General features: G+C 39.9%; 1 protein-coding gene across 3 annotated transcripts; it reads right to left on the minus strand.

Moving 5' to 3' along the window:
- Nucleotides 1-222: 222 nt before the first annotated feature.
- On the minus strand, nucleotides 223-21,692 carry CEP70 (centrosomal protein 70). Of its 3 annotated transcripts, none has more exons than XM_063116639.1 (18): nucleotides 21,587-21,692; nucleotides 18,566-18,639; nucleotides 17,924-18,037; nucleotides 14,654-14,753; nucleotides 13,895-14,018; nucleotides 12,772-12,952; nucleotides 12,292-12,461; nucleotides 10,553-10,612; nucleotides 9,905-10,007; nucleotides 7,574-7,662; nucleotides 7,236-7,307; nucleotides 6,480-6,582; nucleotides 3,976-4,149; nucleotides 3,480-3,626; nucleotides 2,910-3,078; nucleotides 1,650-1,764; nucleotides 1,070-1,149; nucleotides 223-368 (listed from the first exon to the last, which is right to left on the minus strand). In XM_063116639.1, exons 2-18 carry the CDS (start codon nucleotides 18,572-18,574, stop codon nucleotides 307-309), a joined length of 1,872 nt encoding a protein of 623 aa, XP_062972709.1. In that variant the 5' UTR covers nucleotides 18,575-18,639; nucleotides 21,587-21,692; the 3' UTR covers nucleotides 223-306. The 3 variants fall into 3 exon arrangements, with proteins under 3 accessions (XP_062972709.1, XP_062972708.1, XP_062972710.1); XM_063116638.1 differs by lacking the exon at nucleotides 21,587-21,692 and adding an exon at nucleotides 20,496-20,651; XM_063116640.1 differs by lacking the exons at nucleotides 17,924-18,037; nucleotides 21,587-21,692 and adding an exon at nucleotides 20,496-20,651.
- Between the last annotated feature and the right edge of the window lie 512 nt (nucleotides 21,693-22,204).

Here is a 22,204-nt window from a genome sequence, read left to right on the forward strand (position 1 = left end):
GGCACTCTGAACCCAAGTCTTATGCTATTTACGTCAGGGACAAAGGATGTTGTAGTTCTGAAATTGGCTATTTTAAACAATGGATGATGTAACTGTTTTAATGAATAAACAATGTTATGAGATGATGGCTAAAAACTTGTCGGTACTGTCACCTCCTAGTGAACATACTCTGCTTTGAAAGAATTTGTCCCTACAGTATTTCATGCACATATCAAATAAAACTTCAAGAGTGAAGACACTTTTAATCAAAATTTGGGAACTGTACATAAGAGGTAGACACATTTAAAATTGCATACATGCTTTACATTATTGGGCTTTCCGTATCAGCTTCTGCACAGCAGGTAGTATATCTGTCAAATTTCTGACATCTGAAATGAGAAAAGTGACTTTGTACAAGTTACTATGCCTTCCAGACTAAAGTTATGAGGTACTTCTAGATTTCCAATGAAACAGCAGGGGATATGACGTATACATAAATTATTAAATTTTAGCTATATATATTAAGATACGCAAGGCTGTAGTTAGATTGTCCCTTTCACAGAGCTCCTTACTAACAACATGTTTGGAACTGTATAGCCACAGTGACAAAGGATGATTTGGTATACCAAGTAGATAGTAGTGCTTTATATTCTTTAGCACACAAAATAACTTACAGGATAAATACATTGTTTAGCCTGACAAGTTGCTATGAACATTTTTGGCCATAAGAAATTAACTTTCTGCCTAACCTTCTCTCGCAGCGTTAATATGCGGATAGTAGATAAGTTGACAAGGACTGCTTTGCCTTTGAGGAAGAGCAGATTAAAAAGGCTAAACAGTACAGAAGGCCATAACTTTTGTCAAATGCAGTTAATTCTTCTCTGCTTCTAATGACACAAGATAGGATGAATAGCTACATAACACTTTATGCAAACACGAGCAGGAAAATTAACCACTTTGACACCCAGCCAAGAGGGCCTTCCTTGTTCATTTGCTTTTCTAGCTAGCAGGTGTTCATGTTCCTTCCTCCCAAAAGTCAGAACAGGTCTGGAATGTGGAGATAGTACTATAAATAGAAGAAGTTCCTTACCTAGAATGTGAAGTAGGTTTTCAGTAAGAGCTTGGAATGCTGGGAAAAAGTCATCATGTTCTTCTAATATGTTGATAATGCTGAAAAAGATAGAAGATGGCAACATCTATTTCCTTGTGTGCAAAAGTGTTGACACTCTTTATACAGAGTGGAAATCAGCATATATAGTTCAACTGGAATAGATTGTACAGTAATATATTTATTTATTTCTGGTTATGAGAAGAGATTTCCAAGAAGTACCTTCTGGCATTGAAGATTGTTATAAAACACCACTCATGTTCATGGTGCTTCACATGAGGGGAGAGATCCCTTCCCTAATGAGTTCCTAATGTAGGAACTGATACAAAAAATGCTAAATTATAGGAGGGAAACCAAGGCAGCAGTAAACAGGGAGAAAATATTTCAGTTACACGTACTTAGTCCTCCAGGCAACAGTGTAACTAAGCTTAATTGGTTATTCCAGAGGCTTCACAGAAAGATGGGGTCGGGAAGAGATATTTACTGCAGAAAGAACTATGAATACAACAATATGAATCTAAACACATTCAAAGGTAACTATTAACTTTGAAGGATGACAGACCTTTGGATGTCTTGCGTTCCCAGCAGCTGCTCTACCTGCCAGGTCACATTTTCGTTGAAGAGATTACATAGCTTCCCCACAGTGTTCACCAGGACACAAGGCGGGGCTGAAATATCTAGAAAGAACTCTGTTAGTTTCTAGAGCAGTAGCTTCAACACGCAAATTGATTGTCACGACAATGCTGTGGCTAGCATTTTGGAGTAGTAAGCTAAACAGTGATCTACTTGAAGTGGTTGCCAATGGGTTCTGTTTCTTTTAAGGCAATTACAATTCATTAAAGATACACAAATATCAAGAAATTGAACCCAGAGAGAATCGAGGTCACACTCCGCTGTGGCACCCCGGTTGTGGAACAAGCTCCCCAGAGAGGTCCACCTGGCGCCTACACTGTACTGCTTTCGTCGCCAGCTGAAGACCTTTTTATTCACTCAGTATTTTAACACTTAATTTTAACTTAAATTTAAATTTTACTGTTTTAACTCTGTATTTTAATCTTATATCAACTTTGCTGTGTGGTTTTATCCTGGTTGCGCTTTTTATATTGTATTTCGTAATTGTGTTTTAACCTGTTGGATGTTTTATGATGGTTTTAATTTTTGTGAACCGCCCAGAGAGCTTCGGCTATTGGGCGGTATAAAAATGTAATAAATAAATAAATAATAAAATAAATAAGGAAAGCCAAGCAAAAGCCTACAGAATATTATTCTTCGCCAAGTTCAGTGGTATACATTAAACAAGTTATATTGAATCCACAAGAGCAAGTTATTCTTATATAAAAGGATACCATGTTTAAAACAGAGAAAGAACAGTAAAATAAATGTTATTTTTTTTTAAAAAAAACACAGATTAAAGTAATAAAACAAAATCCCTGTCTTAACTCACAGTGCTTGGGTTAATTAAGATTGCCAAGGTATCTGGGATTCAATGCTATTTTGAGCTGAGATATCCCATCTTTTATTAATCAATCCCCTAATTGAGGGAGGCTTTAATACAGGGCAATTTGGAATTTAACTGCAGTAACTTCAAATATTTTAAATGTAAGAACCAATGCCAATTCGTGTGAAAGTATCACTCCAGCCACTCTCTTCTCATCTTTCTAAAGAATCATTTTTGTATTAAGTTTAACATTTCAAACATGACGAAACATACACACACACACACACTTACTGATTTCAAAAGGTAGAGAATAGCTACTTATCAACATCTACCTATCCTGCTGGTTTTGAACAAGTCTGAGTAAAAAGCAAAAAAAAACCATACCTAGTTCCAAGAGTTCACGGACATTTCTCATTGCATTGGTCATTTCACCAAGCTTTGAGTAAACTTCATTCATTCGAGGATAAACTCCATCCAAAGAATTCACATCAAACAGCTTTTGAAAGTGGGAGACAATTGCATACAATGTTTGTTGTGAAGGCACATGACGTTTCTGTAGGATGCAGAGGGGAAAGTGGGGGCAAGGGGGAGATTGTAGTTTTCAGTCTCAATTTAACCTCTTGGAACGCTGGAGACGTATTCAATCTAATGTCTAGCAATCTCCCAGAGATAACCAGTAAATTGATAGTATACTTTTAAGGAAATAGTTGTGTGATTTTATAAGTATTCTATGCAGGGTAAGGTTTGAGATAATTATAAATAAACATAGCCAAAACCATCCTTCAAAACCGAATATACTGAGGACCAAAATGACCCACTATATTAAAATAAATATTTCTTTTGGCCATGTATCTTATTTGAACCCTTCATTTATAGATGCAAGACTCTATGCTATGCAAAGAGATAAATGTCAAGCTAAATATCTGAACAGACAAAGCTTTTGAACAACATTACCTTTTCCTCATTTTCTACTTCTTCAGAGATTTCATCTACTACGAGCTGAAGGTCTTCAACTCGAATACATTCCTTGTTATCCTGCACAGCTACTGTATGCCAAGGCACTAATTGCAGAAACAGCTTTTTCAGTGACCTATGCAAGTTCTTGAAAGAACAAAATCATGAGGTCAGCACAGCTCTCATTTGACTTAAAATCTTTAACCCAAAGGTATTTGGCTCTTAAACACAAGAATCTAACTAGGTAATGTGCTATTTGTGTGTGATTTCCATTTAAGACACTAGATATTTTATCGGGACTCAAAACATAGGAAAGCATCCCCAATACAGGACGGACAAAGAGAAATACATTGACTTTAAAGCCAAGCTGGAAAACTTGTCAAATGGAAGACTTCTAAAAAAAAAAATTAATAGTTAAGTCTCGTGAGAGTGTTCATATTGTGGATATTATTGCTAGCTAAAGGAGGAAAGAATGAAATTCAAAGATCACTGGTACCTTCAGGGCCATTAGCTGGTCAGCCCACATTTCAACTGTAAGAGGAAGGTGCTCAAATCCACATTCTTGCTCATTATCCTTAACACCGTTTTGTTGTAGGCCTTTCCTCTGCATATGCATTACTAGGGGAGCTCTTCGTGGACTTCTTATAATGGAATCAATTCTGGACAATACCTTTAATGTTAAATATTTGGGAAAGAACAGTTAATTCAGTTATTTTCAGAAAATATCAGTCACCCATTTTTCAACTTCAGTACACAATTGACACATAAAAATGACAAATCAAGGGTTAATTTACACTCAGTTTGCTATGATTATATGCCATTGTCATTTTGAATATGCAACTTCTGATCAGTTTGGAGGCTGCTCTATGATGTGCAAACCCAGATATTATGGGTTAATTGTGGGTTAAACAACTCAAAGTAAACCTATGATATATGAACCCAGTGACTGTGATCAACCTAAACTCTGGACAGTGAGCATAACTTAAATAGATTTGATTCTAGTTTTTTCTCACTAACAAGCTATAAACAAACCACAGTTCCCCATGAGTAGTAAAAGACAGAAGAAAGAAATGGTGGTTCAACTGCTTAATGAGGATGGCAAATTGATAACAGATGACAAAGAAAAGGCTGAAGTGCTCAATTCCTACTTTGCCTCAGTCTTCTCCCAAAAGCGGGTCTATGACCTCCCTGGAAAAAGTGAAGCAGAAGTTGAGGGGGCAGGATTGCAGTTTGAGATTGATAAACAAATGGTCAAAGAACACCTAATTTCCTTGAATGAGTTCAAATCTCCAGGGCCCGATGAACTGCATCCTAGAGTAATGAAGGAGCTAGTGCAAGAACTCTCAGAACCTTTGTCTATTATCTTTGCAAAATCATGGAAGACGGGTGAGGTGCCGGACGACTGGAGGAGGGCTAACGTTGTCCCTATCTTCAAAAAGGGCAAAAAGTAAGAACCTGGGAACTACAGACCAGTCAGTCTGACATCCATCCCTGGGAGAATTCTGGAGCAGATTATAAAGAAGTCAATCTGTAAACACCTTGAAATCAATGCGGTGATCACTAGAAGCCAACATGGATTTGTCAAGAACAAGTCCTGTCAGACAAATTTGATCTCATTTTTTGATAAGGTAACCTCCCTTGTGGACCGTGGGAACGCTGTGGACGTCATATATCTTGACTTCAGCAAAGCTTTTGACAAAGTACCACATGACATTCTGATTAACAAACTAGCTAAAAGTGGGCTAGATGGAACAACTATTCGGTGGAGTCACAGTTGGCTACAGAATCGGACTCATAGAGTACTTATCAATGGAACCTTCTCAAACTGGGGAGAGGCAACGAGTGGGGTACCGCAAGGCTCAGTCCTGGGCCCAGTGCTCTTCAACATTTTTATTAATGATTTGGACGAGGAGGTGCAGGGAACGCTGATCAAATTAGCAGATGACACAAAATTGGGTGGAATAGCTAATACCCTAGAAGACAGAAACAAGGCTGGAGTGCTGGGCTGAAAACAACAGGATGAAATTTAATAGGGATAAATGCCAAGTTCTACATTTAGGAAATAGAAACCAAAGGCACAGTTACAAGATGGGGGATACTTGGCTCAGCAATACTACAAACGAGAAGGATCTTGGAATTGTTGTAGATTGCGAGCTGAATATGAGCCAACAGTGCGATATGGCTGCAAGAAAGGCAAATGCTATTTTGGGCTGCATTAATAGAAGTATAGCTTCCAAATCACGTGAGGTACCGGTTCCTCTCTATTCGGCCCTGGTTAGGCCTCATCTAGAGTATTGCGTCCAGTTCTGGGCTCCACAATTCAAGAAGGACGCAGACAAGCTGGAGCGTGTTCAGAGGAGGGCAACCAGGATGATCAGGGGTCTGGAAACAAAGCCCTATGAAGAGAGACTGAAAGAACTGGGCATGTTTAGCCTGGAGAAGAGAAGATTGAGGGGAGACATGATAGCACTCTTCAAATACTTGAAAGGTTGTCACACAGAGGAGGGCCAGGATCTCTTCTCGATCCTCCCAGAGTGCAGGACACGGAATAATGGACTCAAGTTAAAGGAAGCCAGATTCCAGCTGGACATCAGGAAAAACGTCCTGACTGTTAGAGCAGTGCAACAATGAAACTAGTTACCTAGGGAGGTTGTGGGCTCTCCCACACTAGAGGCCTTCAAGAGGCAGCTGGACAACCATCTGTCAGGGATGCTTTAGGGTGGATTCCTGCATTGAGCAGGGGGTTGGACTCGATGGCCTTGTAGGCCCCTTCCAGCTCTGCTATTCTATGATTCTATGATTCTATGTCTGGATGCCATGGGAAACTGTAGTTCATTTACAACCTTCCAATCTCCCCACAGGCATGAAAAAGGACAGGGATCAACACATGAGCCCAAGGCTCTCTGTGGCATATTCATATAGTGGGAAACAATGGGTTTTCTTTACACCGAAACAGGGAACTGTATTTTTTTATAGCTTCTCCAGCAGTAATTTACCTACCTGTAAGTAACTTCTGCAAACTTCTTGTAGCTGGTCTCCCGCTGTATTACTTTTCAATTCTTTGTTTTCTTTCATGTTTCCTTCTCCATTTCTTTCATGTGACCTGTAGAGGAAAACAAACAAACAAACAAAAATTATACCAGCAAGAGAGAAAGAAAAAAACTAAACAAAAATGCTTCTACAATTCAAATCTCTGTTCATACACTCAGCCCCCATGAAAATATGAAAGAGAAATTGTATTTAAATAAATTTGAAAGGCTTTCTCCAAGCTAATGTTAATGTTTTCTGCAAACTATTGTTCTGATCACAAAAATGTAGAAGCACAAATTAAAATGATTAAAAATAAAAAACCAGCATGGGAGGTTATTAAGAAATCCCACGATTCTCTTCCATCTCAAATCCTTTTCCTGTCACTTGCATGTATGCTTGAGGTTCCATAAATTCCCTAAATTTCAACCAGTAAGGCTAATGATTAGGGATTATAGGAGTTATCCAAAACATCTGGAGAGCACCAGGTTGCCTACCCTTGCCATATGATATGAACACACCCAAAACGTCTATGAATAGTACTAAGAGGCTTGCATCTTATTCTTCAACAGGGCCATTTGCTTTCCTGAATCCCACCCTCCAGAAGTGCTCTGAAAGCTCTAGTCTGTTTGCTCCCAGTCTTCAGAACAAACCTATTACTAAGCTGTCCCTACCTTCCTCATCTTCAAAACAAAGGTCCATTATTAATGCTTAATGAAAATTAATTACTTAATGTTTTTCAGTGTTTTCTCCAACTTCTTCACTTGGTGTTTGTAAAATTTTAACTCTTGAACAGTTGGTCTAAAGGTAAGAAAACATTTAGTATATTAGTATTATAAACTTCAAAGTTAGCAACACAACACACCTCTCCCACCCTCGGCAGTGAAAGTTATCAATGTAGAATATATGGCTGCAGTTACACGTTTCAGATACTTCCAGATTACTTGTAAAAGATTCCACAGTATCATATTGTGAAGATTTTCACACAGAATTTAAGAAACAAAACTGGTCCTTTAAAAACATCTATGCTGGTCTTACATCATTCTAGAACATATTCATCCACTCACCTAATTTCCATCTCTTTCTTGAGATTTATATTTTCACGGACCAGCTGTTCATTTCGGGCTTTAGTCTCAATTACCTGAGTCTGGAAAGACTTGAAAGGCATTATAAATATGTTGTCATCTATTTAGATAGCATTCATAATAATAATGTTATCTCATTTGTCCTCATAAAACTCTGTAAATAGGTAATTAATAAACATGTTATAGCAAGAGGAATAACAAATATTGAGAAATAGTGACTTGCTCAAAGATTCACTCAGGAAACCCACAGATTTCAAATTAAGAACTCAAGGGCAAGATTCCAATGATTCAACTCCAACTATCTGACCAAGTCAACAATGTGAAAGCTAAATATTACATTAACTGGTATTTTAAATTAGTCTGACATATTGAGACCATCTATCAAAGATGGAGGCTGCTCCATGTTGTGCAAAAAAGTCTAGTGGCTAAAGAGTCACCACCTCAACACATGCGACATAACATGCCCAAGGGCCAATACAGAAGTAATAATAAAAGTCATTGTATTTTTAAATGACAGCAGAGCTTGTAGCAGGGTTTTTTGTTTTGTTTTTTGAGGTGGGGAGGATTTCAATCAAAAAAACGGCATAGCAGGAAAAGTTAAACATCCCTCTTCCACAGCACTGCTACTCAGATCAAAATTGGAGCCTCCCCCTCACTCCCTTTCCCCATGACAGCTTTAAAATATGGAAAGAACTCTCTACTCTGAGGTATGTTAGGCTTTCATGAGGCCACATTTTAGGCATTAGTTGAAAATGTCTGTTTACATTGTCTTTCTCCCAGACATGAGCTATCTTTGAATCAACCTTCATATATATGGGGGTGGGTGGGTGGGTTAAAATTCTTTTGTAAACTGCTTTCAGATTTCTTCAAATAGGAAACGTTCTATAAATAGTTAATAAATTAATTAAAATTTTAAAGAAGCTTCAGGAGATCCAGTCACAATCTCCAGCATCACAACTGTTTCAGTCGTAAGATGAGATAGAGACTTTAAGTGATAAGCAATAGTAGCTATCCCATCAAAGGCAAGTAGAAATGTTGCCAAAACAATTAGAACCTCTCCCCAAACTTTCATTTTCTGCTGGAGAAAGCTTCCTAAAGAACAAGCCGTCCAGTGAAGGTCTCTACTTGACTCAAAGGTGTGGGAAGGCAAAAGATGTTGTATTGGCTACACAATTAGCAGAGTGGTTCCAGCTCATCGTTTCATTATCAGTCGATAGGGGAACATCTCATTTTTCACCCTACTTTACTGCCCTAGCCTTTAGAATGGTGAGGGAGGAGCTGAATTAGCAGTAGCATTCTAGACAGTCAAAAATTGCTAAATTCAGTTGAGTGAGATTCAATTTAGGTGAGTAGACTGAGGATGAGGAATAAGTGGAGAGAGTTCTGGAAAGTGATGGTCAGTCAGAAAACGAAAGAATTAGTTATGAGATAACATGTTTGAGCTTACTTTGTTTCCAAAATAGTTCAAAAATTACTTGGTAGCTACCGCCTCTGTGTCTTCTGTGAGTGTAACACCTCAAGGAAATTTCTGTCAGTTCCTCCGCCTGTGCTAGGTTATGACTGCTATCTCCTCTATTTATCATCCTGGAACATGCAGACAGAGTGATACCCCAGCCTCCCCTTCTCTTCACAACAGCTGATGGACAAAGCAGCATGGCAACCTGTTGGGCTACTACTCAGCTTAGATTGTTAACTGTAGGGAGTTCAGACAACTGTAGGGAATTCACATGTCAAAAGAACACATGCAGAAGTTTGACATTGTATGGACAAGCCCCTGCTACTGGCACACCTGTCGGCCACATCTCCTGTTAGTCACATTATTATTATTATTATTATTATTATTATTATTATTATTATTATTTATTTATTTATATAGCACCATCAATGTACATCTCTCCCTCACATGTTGGTGAGGGAGAGAAGGGGTTGTCTATGTGCAAGAGCTCCTCCACACAAGAGGGGATCCTGATTGGCCCAGTACATTGGCATGCAAATAGGGGCTTTCTCTGGTTTCCCAAGTGATTGGCTAGTGCATGCTGCAGGAGCACATGACTGCCAAGTGTGATATCGTTCCCCTCTGGGCAGCCAGTTTTCTGAATGTTCCCCTCCCTCAGCTATCCGAAAAGTATTTGTCAAAAGATACAAAGCAGCCTGGTGGCATTGAATGGTTGCCGATAGTCATACACTTTGCCGTCACCATACTCCAGAAGTCAAGCAAGCAAGAAAAACTCGCCAACTGGGAAAGTTTAGCTTCATCTCTAGAGGTTGGCCAGTTTCCAAATCCAAATTCATTATTACCTACTAGTTCCTTACCATAAGCAGGGCTTTGTAGTTAACAGTGGCATCTACATTCTTCAAAAATTCTTCTTCATCTTTTCCTTCTCCTTGTGTTTGATTGGTCTCCCTCTTATATTTCCTATGAAGGAAACCAAATTAAAATAAGAATCTTTAGTGAAAAATGCTAGAGGTATGAAACGAAGTCTAGATTTCTGTGTGACCTATATTCCACACCACTAACCTTCAGCGGAACATCATAAAGATTTTAATATCTTAAAGAAAATGTGGGCAGACTTCAAGCTTGCAGAATCAATTTTGTTTAATACAGAACCCTGATATCCACCAACCGGAGCCCAGCACAAAAGATATACACTCAGTATTAAAAAAAAATCTGAGCCCAGGGCAGGAATTTGAGTACCAGAACTAAAAGAAGCTCACAGTACTTCCACACAAAAATCCACTCCTGGTTACCCAAGCTTTCATTTTACAGTACAATTTAGAACAGGTAGGGGATTTTGTTGCCGCTATTGTTAAACAACAGGCATCAGAAATCTTTGCCAGAGAATTGTTAGTAGATCTAGATCTCCATTCTGCCTATTCCTTCAAGTGTCTTGAATCTATTCAGGCACCTATATATGGCCCCCACCACAGTAGGGGTTATTTTATATAAAGAACTTTTCCTACCTTAGTTCTTTTCTCACTTGGTTTATCTGAGACTCATAATAATCAATTAGACAACAAATCCTAGAGAGAAAGTACATTAAGAATGGCAATTCATCCAATATGGGTTACTAGCACTAAACATATATATATATACACACACACTGCTAGCCTCACTTTGCCTCCAGGGCAACTGTTAGAAGGAAGGACCTGGACTCAGAGACAGCATGCCAAAGGGTTTGATATATAGTCCATCTTAAATACCTAAAACTTGCAGCACATTTCATTAATAGCTTGGTGTAAGTACCTTTGTCATGTTAGCTCAAACAAAACAAACTTCTTCTGATAACCAGTTAGAAGTTTTATTTACCATATAAGCTACCTATAATTCCAAAAAAAAAAAGGCTGCACCCAACACCCGCCATGAAGGTTCCTCCTTCCTCAACTTGTCACCACCAGGAGCCATTCCAAAAGGCTGTACTGAGGAAGATGAGAGCGACAATCTGAACTATTCCACCAGCCCTGCTGAAAGAATTAATTTTCTTCCTCTTCCTTCCTCATTCCTTTTTCCTTGCATATCATGTCTTTTTAGACTGTAAGTCTGCAGGCAGGGACCGTCTTGTTTAATTGATTATATGTAAGTCATTCTAGGAGACTTGTTGGCTCAGAAGCATGGAATGGATGTGAAAGAAGAATGTCAAGTTCCGATAACAGCGTGTGGTACCTCCACCCACCACCTTTCCTGAAGTGAGGTTGTTGAAAAATCAGTATGCAACTTAATAGGATGGGGGGGGGGAATAAGAACTAGAGTTTATTTAACAGGGAGGGAAAAGAGAGGAGAAAGGAAGAGAAGCAGCATAGAAGGGTATATAATTTAATTTAAAGTAAATCTCTCTAAACCACAAAATAGATGGGGATGGAGCCCAAAAAGTGAGCGATCTATAGGTGAACAATTGGAGTCACTCAGACCTGTCTCCAGCTACACAATCCTGGGCTGGCTGAAATGGGAAACCTCTTTGTTAGTCCCTTGGTTGTATACCAGACTTTGGAAATGAGAGCAGAAGGCGACTGCTGCTGCCCTCTCTCCACCACTGTCTTCTCTGGTGGATGCTTTTATGACCTCCCCCTCTATAATCTCAGAGATGCAGAAGGTGGAAAAAAAGGAAGGATAAGAGGAGCACCAGCGGGGAGGGGGATTCCTCCTCTTTGCCCTGCTCTCTCCACCCCCTCAACTCTCTGTCACAGGATTCCACATGTGGAATTCTTTTGGATTCCACAGGATTCCAAAAGAAATGCATCAGTAACATACCTCCCAATGGCTTGGCCAAGCTGCTGTTCTGGGGACACATAAAGCCTTCACCAAAGTAGTTTGGCTGTATAGCACCAAGCATCACTGGCTTGCTATGTAAAATAAAATGAAGCCACATGGATGAAAGCTTTACATGTTTCCAAAGAAACACAGAGCACAGAGGAAGCAGCAACCACACTACTACAAGGAAAGTGGGTCCAAAGGCTTAAACCAGAGTGGGACGAGGTAGAACTCCAAATGCATGGGACTTTAACTCCCAGAAGTTCCTGCCAGCATGGCCGATGAAGAGGAATGCTGAGAGCTGGAGTTCAACACATCTGGAGATCTACTTCCTGCCCACCCTTGGCCTAAACTGCTATGCAACCACCAACAATTTTATGTTTAGCATTAAAATAAGAAATATTTAACTTGCAAATTTTAAGAAAATTGTCAAAAATCATGCAGAATTACTTACTGCTGGTCTAATTGTGTTCTTGGAGCTTGTTTGCAAAACTGGCGGAACATTTTTTTCTGAGTAGCGATACGTTGCTCTTCCTCCATGCCTACCCTACAAAGTTCTTTCTTTAAATGGGAGATAGTCTCTTCTTGCTCTTGTAACTTGTCGGCCTGTTGGTGGTACTTTGCCTGCAGCAGAAAGCAAGAGGATTGGAGAAGGCAGCACAGTTCTGGAAAGAGCAGTAATGGTAAGCCACAATGAATTTGGTTTGTCAATTCTAAGGAAATTTCTCATTTCCTAGGACAGAATATCTAGCTTTATTTTTTATATTTTCTTCTGCAAATACATTTAAAATGTATCATCAATTAAAGTCAAAACATTCTGCCATGACATACTCTTTTGTAGTATTCATTTGTATCATATTTTTAAACAAGCATCTAAAACAAAAAGTAAGCCTCCTGTGAATTCCAGATCACAAGTTACTGTTAAGTCAAGTACCTGTGAAGCTTGATGATCTTTCTGAAGTTCTTTGACTTGGTTGTGTTGCTGGGAAGCGTTAGTTATAGATTTGTCTTCCAGCTGACGTATTTTGTGTTTGATGTTTTCTACAATAATGTCCAGATCATTGGCTCTTTGTTCCTGCCGAGAAGCACGACTGCGCTCCAAGCGCAATTCAGCTCTATATTGAAAAAAATAAAACAAAAGAGGCAGGTGTATTTTGCCTAAGAAAAATTCATATAGTGTCCAAACCTTTATTAGGATAATTCAAAGATCACAAAAACTGTGCGTTTTGTGAACTTCAAATTGGTTTAATGAAGGTATTACACCATACAGATTTTTGAATTTTTAAAAACATTATTCCAGTAAGAACTATAAGATACAGTAAATTAATTCAAATCAAAGCATGACCAGAACCACCATTTAGAAGATGCCATCAGCACGTATTCTAGGTGAGGACTCCTGTTGACCACACTTATGGATCTAGTGTTCTTCACATGGACATCTTGACCAACCCTGCCTTTTCATGTAACTTCCAATAACTGGCACTAATTCCCAGTGGTGGGAATATGTGGAGCAGCTTCCAAAACGATTTATGTCAGAACTTTAAGACAAAACCCAAGCCAAGCAAAGTGATCACAGCCAAGGCTTGGTGAAAACCAGGAAGGTTTTGCAGTGCAATTATGTAAAAACTGCTATAAGGATCAGACCTTTGGGAGGTCTAGAGGCCATTTCCGCCCCCACCAATGGTTGCAAAACCAGGTGGCTACAGAGCACCGAACATGCTCTAGAGCAACTACGGACGCCATATTTTTCCTTCCCAAAACATTTTTAACTGACTTTGGTGTCAACAGAGGTAGTGGGAGGCACAGCACTGGTGGCACATATGGCCCACATGTTACCCATCCCTGAACTAGTCCAACTTTCTATTTTCAACCATCGCCAGCCACACCCCTCTGTAGCAATCCAGCACTCTAAAATGGGGATGTGGCGAAAGGGAAGGACTCTGCTTAGAAAGGGATAGTGACAGAAGACAGCCTCCTTCCATCTCTCCACTTTGGTTCGGAACTCTCTGAATCCAGCCTATCAAATGCCACAGAAGAATTCTTTAAAACTTTCTTACCTAAGCTGTTGATTGTCTTCTATCAAGCCACGGACAATTTTTCGTTGACGTTCTGTCTCTTCTATTAATGTTTTCAAAGCATACCGTATTGCTTGTGAAGTCTGTCGGTCCATAACAATCCTATCTATAAAGGTGTTTGTTTTTAAAAAAAATCACAATAGATGCCATTAAAACTTATTGTAAATTGTAACACCTCACAAAGCAAGCAACTGGGAAGGAGAAAGACGCACGATGTCAGAGGTGACAGTAGGAAAATAACAAGCTTAGTAACGTAACTAAGGGCACAATCCTATACATGTTTTGACAGAAGAAAATCTTATAGCTCCCAGCATGCCCCAAACAGCAGTGCTGGCTAGGAATCCTAGGAGTAGTTTAGACAGAAAAAAGTCCTACATGCATAGGATTGTGCCGTAAATGTCTTAAACAAGAAACCACTATGGTCTTTCATGATACCTCTTGAGGGAGCTTTTAAAGTTTATTCCATGGCATCTGTTATGGTACGACTTTTTCATATCAATTTTCTACATGTGATATAGTATAAAATGGATTATGTAGAGTAACTTAGAATAACTGTTAGCTGCATCAGTACTGATGGGTCATCCACATTTCCTTGCAGCCCTATAGTATTTCTAATTTTATAAACACTTGAAAAACCAAATCTTCAAGAATTATAGAAGTGCAAAATTTAACTGACGGGCAATTTACAGCATTTCTTTTTTTAAAAAAAATGAACGACAAAAAAAACCCCAAATTTGTTACCTGGTAAGTTTCTGCTACTTTCAGGTTCATCAAAGCACACCGATCGTAAGCCATGTTGCCTTAATAACTTGTTTACGTTTCTCCATTCTTCTTGCTCTTGCTAGAGTTAGAAGAAATGAAAAAGACAATGGAGCTGTTCACACAACATGCTAACCCACAGTCAGTGGTTGAGTGTAGGTTGCTTGGAACCATGGGTTGTTTGTTGAACTGTTAGCGTGTTGTCTGAACACAGCACATTTTTCGCAGGGAGGGTTATTTTCTGAACACAGTCAGGGTGGCTTGTTAACCACCCTGAACAACCAACAAACCATAGTTGTTATTATTATTATTATTATTTATTTATTTATATAGCACCATCAATGTACATGGTGCTGTACAGAGTAAAACAGTAAATAGCAAGACCCTGCCGCATAGGCTTACATTCTAATAAAATCATAGTAAAGCAATAAGGAGGGGAAGAGAATGCAAACAGGCACTGGGTAGGGTAAACAGGCACAGGGTAGGGTAAAACTAACAGTATAGAGTCCAAACAACATCAGGTTTTAAAAGCTTTAGGAAAAAGAAAAGTTTTTAGCTGAGCTTTAAAAGCTGCTAGTTCCAAGTTGGCTTGTTTGAGAAAATAAGCACTCAACCACTGAGTTTCTTTGTGCTATAGTTTGCAGTATTGCTAGTTTGCTGTTTAATATGTGGCCATGAAATTCATCCTAGTTATTCATTGAACTGTATTTCCCAATGTCAAATTGTCAAAATACCTATGGCAGAAATCATGTCAGTGATAAAGTTTAAGACCCACATCATGAAATTTCAAATGAAACAGATATATTATAATCATGACAGGACTGCCTCCATTTTTGGTAACAAATTCCTTCACTTAGTAATGCCACAAAAATGCTTCTTGCTCTGCCGTAAAAGTGGTGTAAACTTTGTAAATTTAACCGTAAACTCTAGAATTTATTTCAACTGTAATTCAAACTTATCAGTCAAGTTATTAATCAAGATTTTTTTAAATTCCCATTTAATACCCCAAGCTCCCCTCTTCCTCCAACACTGTCTTTTCAATTTAAAACGTCTATTAATGTTCCTCCCAATTAAAGACTTTGGATCTTATGAGTATTCTATGTAGTTGACACACTCAGACCTATTTCTACTTCCATACACATGAAACAAACAGAAAAATCAAATGAGTGGAAAAGCAGAATAGAAGGAAAGAACAGAAAGAAGACTGGGGAGAGCAAGATAGAAACAGAAACCAAATACACACCTGATAGAGAGTCACTTTGGGCAATATTGAGGACTGTTTCCCACATCTTCAACAGGCATTTATTGCAACCCACCCTATATTAAGACATTCTGCAGGAGCCCGTTGTATTCAATGCAGAATCTTCTACACCAGCGTTTCCCAAACTAACTTGGGCACTGCACACTTTTGGGCTTGAAATATATTGATGGAATCCATAAATGCTGATCTGTGGGGGTGTGGGGAGAGGGGAAATGGTGTGGGACATCCCTAGGATAAAGGAGGGGTGAAGAAATTCTGGAGCAAAATAAAACAAATTAAGCCTATTTTCATACCAAAAACTTGCTACATGCAATTTTCAAAAGTGCCCCATGTAATTTTTTTATTGCCCCATGTAATTTTTTATTTGAGGTTTTAAGAGTTACTTGGGGGTGTTTTATATACTGCAAAATTATTATTATTATTATTATTATTATTATTATTATTACATTTTTATACCGCCCAATAGCCGAAGCTCTCTGGGCGGTTCACAAAAATTAAAACCACAGTAAAACACCCAACAGGTTAAAACACAATTACGAAATACAGTATAAAAAGCGCAACCAGGATAAAACCACACAGCAAAGTTGATATAAGATTAAAATACAGAGTTAAAACAGTAAAATTTAAATTTAAGTTAAAATTAAGTGTTAAAATACTGAGTGAATAAAAAGGTCTTCAGCTGGCGACGAAAGCAGTACAGTGTAGGCGCCAGGCGGACCTCTCTGGGGAGCTCGTTCCACAACTGGGGTGCCACAGCGGAGAAAGCCCTCCTCCTAGTAGCCACCTGCCTCACTTCCTTTGGCAAGGGCTCACGGAGAAGGGTCCCTGTAGATGATCTTAAGGTCCGGGTAGGTACATATGGGAGGAGGTCTTCCTTCAGATAACCTGGCCCCAAACCGTTTAGGGCTTTAAAATTAATTTACAAAGCCTAAAAGCTGTACACAAGACCTAAAAAATAATTCAGAGCCTTGAGACTTAAAAATTAATTTAGAGAGCAATCTGATGGCCCCTAGACAGAGTCTGGGCTACCACAGGATGGTGCGGATCTCCTTCTCCACACTCATAACTGTCTACTGCTGTGGAGGAGGAGATCTGATTGTGGATCTTCCCTCCCCTCCCCCTTCCCCATTCCTAGCTGCAGCAGAAAGCTTCTCTGCTATCAGAGAGGGAGAAAAGGGGCATGCTGGTGAACAGGGAAGGAGAGGCCAGGTGGTGCAATATCCTATGGCTTCTTGAGCCCCCTCCTTTGAGTCAGCTAGATGGACTCAGAGCCTCATCTAGCTGCTTTTTAAATTTTAAATGGAGGAACTAAGGTGAAATTGCTTCCGTCCTCCACTCTTCTTGCCTGGTTCTTGCTGGCAGGGCATGGGGAGGTGGGCAGTTTCCATCTTAGCAGTTCTCTGCTTATCAGAAACAAATAAAAACACCATAAAATATATACACCATAAAATACAATTAATTGAAAAATTGAAAAAAAATCCTACATTCTGGCTGATGCTGCTGTTGAGGGTTTAGAAGGATTCAAATTGGCTGCCAGGTTTGCAGGAACCCCCACGACCCCTCACACACAGAGAATTCAGAATAAAAAACCAAACACACAGCTCAACTGCTTGCTGCTGCTACCTACAGAAGAGACTGAGGCTTTGCGCGCAACACTGATTTCTGTGTGTCTATATCCTGACTCTGGGTATGCCAGCCGTGTGATATATGTGCTGTGCTCTGATAGGGCCGTGGGTTCTCAAAGTTGCCCATAATGACCTGGCTCTAGCTTGCAGAAGCCAATGAGGTCTGAGACAACCAAGCAGCCTTTATAATAATCTAAATTCTATTCAACTAAGTACTTTTGATACATAGATACATAATTTCATATTCAATATTTTAGAGGGGAAATATTGCTAGTACTGAACCTCTCATGGAATCCCTATTCACATTGCACAGAACACAATTTAGGAAACATTTTTGTACACAGTTCACTGAGGAAAGAGATCTACCTGACTTCCTACATCAACCTTGTTCCAAGCATCACAGGACATTCTTTCAGGGTAAGAATTCACCATCACAGAACCTGATACTCTCTCACTTGGCAAGCTACAACTTTGAGAGCTCTGAAAAGCAAACCAGCAAAAGGGATTAAGGCTATGGCTTTAATTCTTACTAATGCTCCATCAGCAGGAATTTCTCTAGCGGAGTTTCACTCATGGAATGCTCCTACCAGAAGAAAGAGGAGAGATAACCCCTTGTGCTCTCTTAGTGAACCCTCTGCAACAATGTAGAAGGAGCTACAGGAAACCCCAATGAAAACTGTCTCTCTCCCCTTCAGCCAACTGGATTTTCTGCTGATCATAGTCCCATCTATGAACGGAAGGAGCCCTTCTGCTCACAGACGGACAGCTCATTAGGATCTAAGCCACTGTGTTAAAACACCCTTACACCACAATCCTATATATGTCTACTCAGAACTCCTATTGTGCTTACTCCCAGAAAACTGGATATCTGATTGCAGCTTTACTTTTTAACAGCGGATGGTTAGTACAAATATTGTGTTTTGGAATACTGTACTGCTGTCAACATATTAATTTTACATGTGTTTAACATTTGCAGTTATGAATGATAGAAATTCAAAATAGATGTACCTCTGTCATAGTAAAATATTTTGGAGTCTTCGTTCTAGTTGACTTCTAGTCAGTGTACCAATCCCTTCTATGATCTGAAAATGGAGCATACAATAGAAAAATGTTTAAATGGTAATACATATGGACAACTTTCAACATGGAACTATTTTATGATATACACTTGATTTCTCAATTTTTCCTTTTTCAAATGGCTCAAATATACAAAGGAGTAATTAATACCCAGTAAGGAGTCTTTAGAATAGCTCTTTCACAAACAAATCCATCTTCCTGCAACCATAGGCACTCATCTCTCAATCATTATATATTGCTGTTGTACCCAAAATGCATAGAATCAGGCTGCAAGTGCTCATCTTTCCATCTTTCAATTAAACGCCAGTCCTTTTACAACTTCATTGGCTGCCGGTCCAGGCCCGATTCAAAGTGCTGGTATTGACATTTAAAGCCCTAAACAGTTTAGGGCCAGGTTATTTGAAGGAACGCCTCCTCCCATAAGTACCTGCCCGGACCTTAAGATCATCTACAGGGGCCCTTCTCCGTGAGTCCCTGCCAAAGGAAGTGAGGCAGGTGGCTACTAGGAGGAGGGCTTTCTCCGCTGTGGCACCCTGGTTGTGGAACGAGCTCCCCAGAGAGGTCCACCTGGTGCCTATACTGTACTCCTTTTGTCGCCAGCTGAAGACCTTTTTATTCTCTCAGTATTTTAACACTTAATTTTAACTTAAATTTAAATTTTACTGTTCTAACTCTGTATTTTAATCTTATATCAATTTTGCTGCATGGTTTTATCCTGGTTGTGCTTTTTATACTGTATTTTGTAATTGTGCTTTTAACATGTTGGTTGTTTTATTATGGTTTTAATTTTTGTGATCCACCCAGAGAGCTTCGGCTATTGGGCAGTATAAAAATGTAATAAATAAATTAAATTAATTAATTAAACACTCCTTTGCTTCTAAAAAAACAGAAAATCATCATTTCCTGCTTCCCAGGTATTTCAGCCTAAGACCATGAGAACAAGCCATCTGTCAACCACCTGACAGGCTACAATACAGAAAGGATTTGTTGTATATGACTCAGTGGGTTGAAAACTGTGCAGCTCTGTTATACTGCAACTATAAAACCTACCTGGGCAGATCAAATAAATATGTTCTTACAGATTTTCTCCCATGTTACTGCACATGACACAAATTCTCTGAAATTCAAATGCATTTGCAAGGTGGGTAGAGCTAGTCACATGAACGTGTGAATAAGTGCCATTGGATTTAATGGAGCTTACTGCTACACTTGTTTCATGTGAAAACAGAGTTATAATAATCATATGCACACTTACTAATAAATATTAATGAATTATGTGGAACATGCTGTCAAGTAAACATGCAAAGGACTAGGCTGTACCAGTGTAATGCACCTGCTGGTTGTTTTCAGGCAAAGTGCATTTCTGTGAGTGCAAGTTTTCAAGTTCCTGGGCTCACTTCAGCTGATACCAGAAAGTATTGCCTTTTACAAGCATGCACTTGAGTTTAAACAGTTTTAGAGCATTTTGGGGGCTCAAGTTAATAGCTGATTAGTGAGTTTATTTATTCTGACTTTCAAAAGCTAGTTTTCTATTGTAATACTCTAAATTTATATTTATAGGCTATGTGGAAAACCAGATCGCTCAAACCCAAACAATAACTATTCTTAGCTATAAAATGAGCAAAACCAATCCAGTCCTTTCGGTAGTCGCTAACAGTGGAAAGAGGCCTAAGTGCCAAAGGGTCCAGTAGAGTAACATCTCCCAAAAGGCGATGACAGACTCTTCGGAAGTTCCACGCCCGCCCCCTCACACACCCTCGGCTCCGTAGTGCTCTGGCGTTCTCCTTTAACACGCATTCTCCTTCCCACTTCCTCGCCTCAGGGCCGTACAAGTAAATGACTGCCCATTTAATGTACATACCGGGCGCTTTTCTCTCTCCACAGCAGCAAGGGGCTGCCCCTTCCGCGGCCGTTATAGGCGGGCTCTCAAGCGGAGTTGGGCGTTGGAGGAAATCAATGAAGCCAAGCCTCCCTGCCCGAGGGTTGAACGCCTTTAGTCTCCGCCCTCCAAGCGTCGCTAGCTTGCGGGCTAGCAGGGATTAGGCGCAATGGCATGGGGAGGAGGCTAAGGCTGCCGTCACGCCCCTCCATCCTACGCATCATGTTGCCGCTGTGGGGTTTACTTCCCGTCAACATGCAGGAGATTGGGCTGCCCAGGAAGGGGGGGGGGGGGCTCGCTCACTTTCAGACAAATTTGGGGAACACAAAAATGCTGCGCTTCGTCAGCCACAAATGCACGTTTCCATTCCACTCTCTTCCCAACAGTAGGGTTGTTATTTGTTCTTGTGCCTTTAACAGCTGCTGCCAGATAGGATTTCAACAGGTGAAGAAGCTTCCTCCGGCATCTCTTCCAAAGTGAGGGAAGTTTTACCTGTTGGATTTCCCCCTCATTGCAGCTGTTAAAGGTAAAGGACTTCTGCTAGAGGGGAATTGCGGCAATCCCTATTTAGCAGTGGGTCATTCCTAAAAGAGAGAGGAAGTATAGCTTTTGGTCCCGTCCCCCACTGTTTGGGACCTATCTATGGTTGCTCAGTCACTGCAAGAAATGGCGCTCATCAGCAGTACTGTTAATTTTGCTCCTTCCAGATTAAACAGTGGAGTTGTGATTTAGCCCCACATTTTTTATTTATTTACGATATCTATATGCCACCAACAATAAAGTTCTCTAGACAATTTACAGAAACAAGAAAAACACCAAGTTACAATATTAAAATACAACCAAGGTACAAAATAAACAGATTTTAGGGTTTGAAAACTAAGAGTTTAAAGGGCCTATACAATAAAACAAGGTATTCATTTGTTGCTGAAAAGATCACTTGGTGGTGGTGGGGTTGGTAAGGCATGATCCGAGTCAGGGCCCAGCAGGGGTTTGACTAGACACATGTGGGAGGAAGCAATCCTTCGCAATGTACTCACCTGAAGGTGAATTCACCTACTAGTGTGAACACTTACCTGAGAGTAAATCCAATCGGAATAAGTGGGCTATACTTTCTGATTGGGATCTATAAACACTTGTCCACTTTAGTTAGCGACGGGAGTAAACTTATTCTCCCCAACATGAGAACCTAAAATAGTTACCATCCTATGCATAGACTGATGTTGCTACGGAAAAGGACACCAACCCTCTCTCCGTCCAGAAAGATGACATTATATTCCCACGCCTGGACGAGTCACATTGTCTTTTTCAAGCAACCCAGGCTAAAGTAAAATAAGCCACTACCGGCTACGCCAGCTGTAAAAGAGCATAGAGTAGTTCCCGCACTCAAGTACCAGCGCAAAACAGGTGGCTCAAGTGAAGTCTGAGATGATCCTCTGCATGCTGAGTCAGAAATAAATCCCATTGAGGACGGCGGGGGAGGACGTCATGAAAACAATAAGCAAGGAAAGAAGGAGGGAGCAGAAATAATAATTTTTAAAAGTATCAAACGTTGCGTAGAAGAAAAATTACGACGGGGCAGCATTGCAGAACGCGAGGAGGAGCAACAAGAAGAAAATCTGGTAGGTTGCTGAGGGGAATTGGAGAGCGGGGCGGGCGCAGCCCTCGTAGTGAGGCGTTCCCAGAGGTGGTGC

This window comes from Elgaria multicarinata, chromosome 2 (assembly GCF_023053635.1).
Source record: "Elgaria multicarinata webbii isolate HBS135686 ecotype San Diego chromosome 2, rElgMul1.1.pri, whole genome shotgun sequence".
NCBI classification, from domain to species: Eukaryota; Metazoa; Chordata; class Lepidosauria; order Squamata; family Anguidae; genus Elgaria; species Elgaria multicarinata.

Excerpts from the sequence above, each read along its gene's own strand:
- CEP70 (XM_063116639.1), bottom strand. Across the intron at positions 12,953-13,894 it reads GAAGACAATCAACAGCTTAG|AGCTGAATTGCGCTTGGAGC; the intron begins GTAAGAAAGTTT and ends TTTTCAATATAG. Across the intron at positions 4,150-6,479 it reads TTTGCAGAAGTTACTTACAG|GTATTGTCCAGAATTGATTC; the intron begins GTAGGTAAATTA and ends TTAACATTAAAG.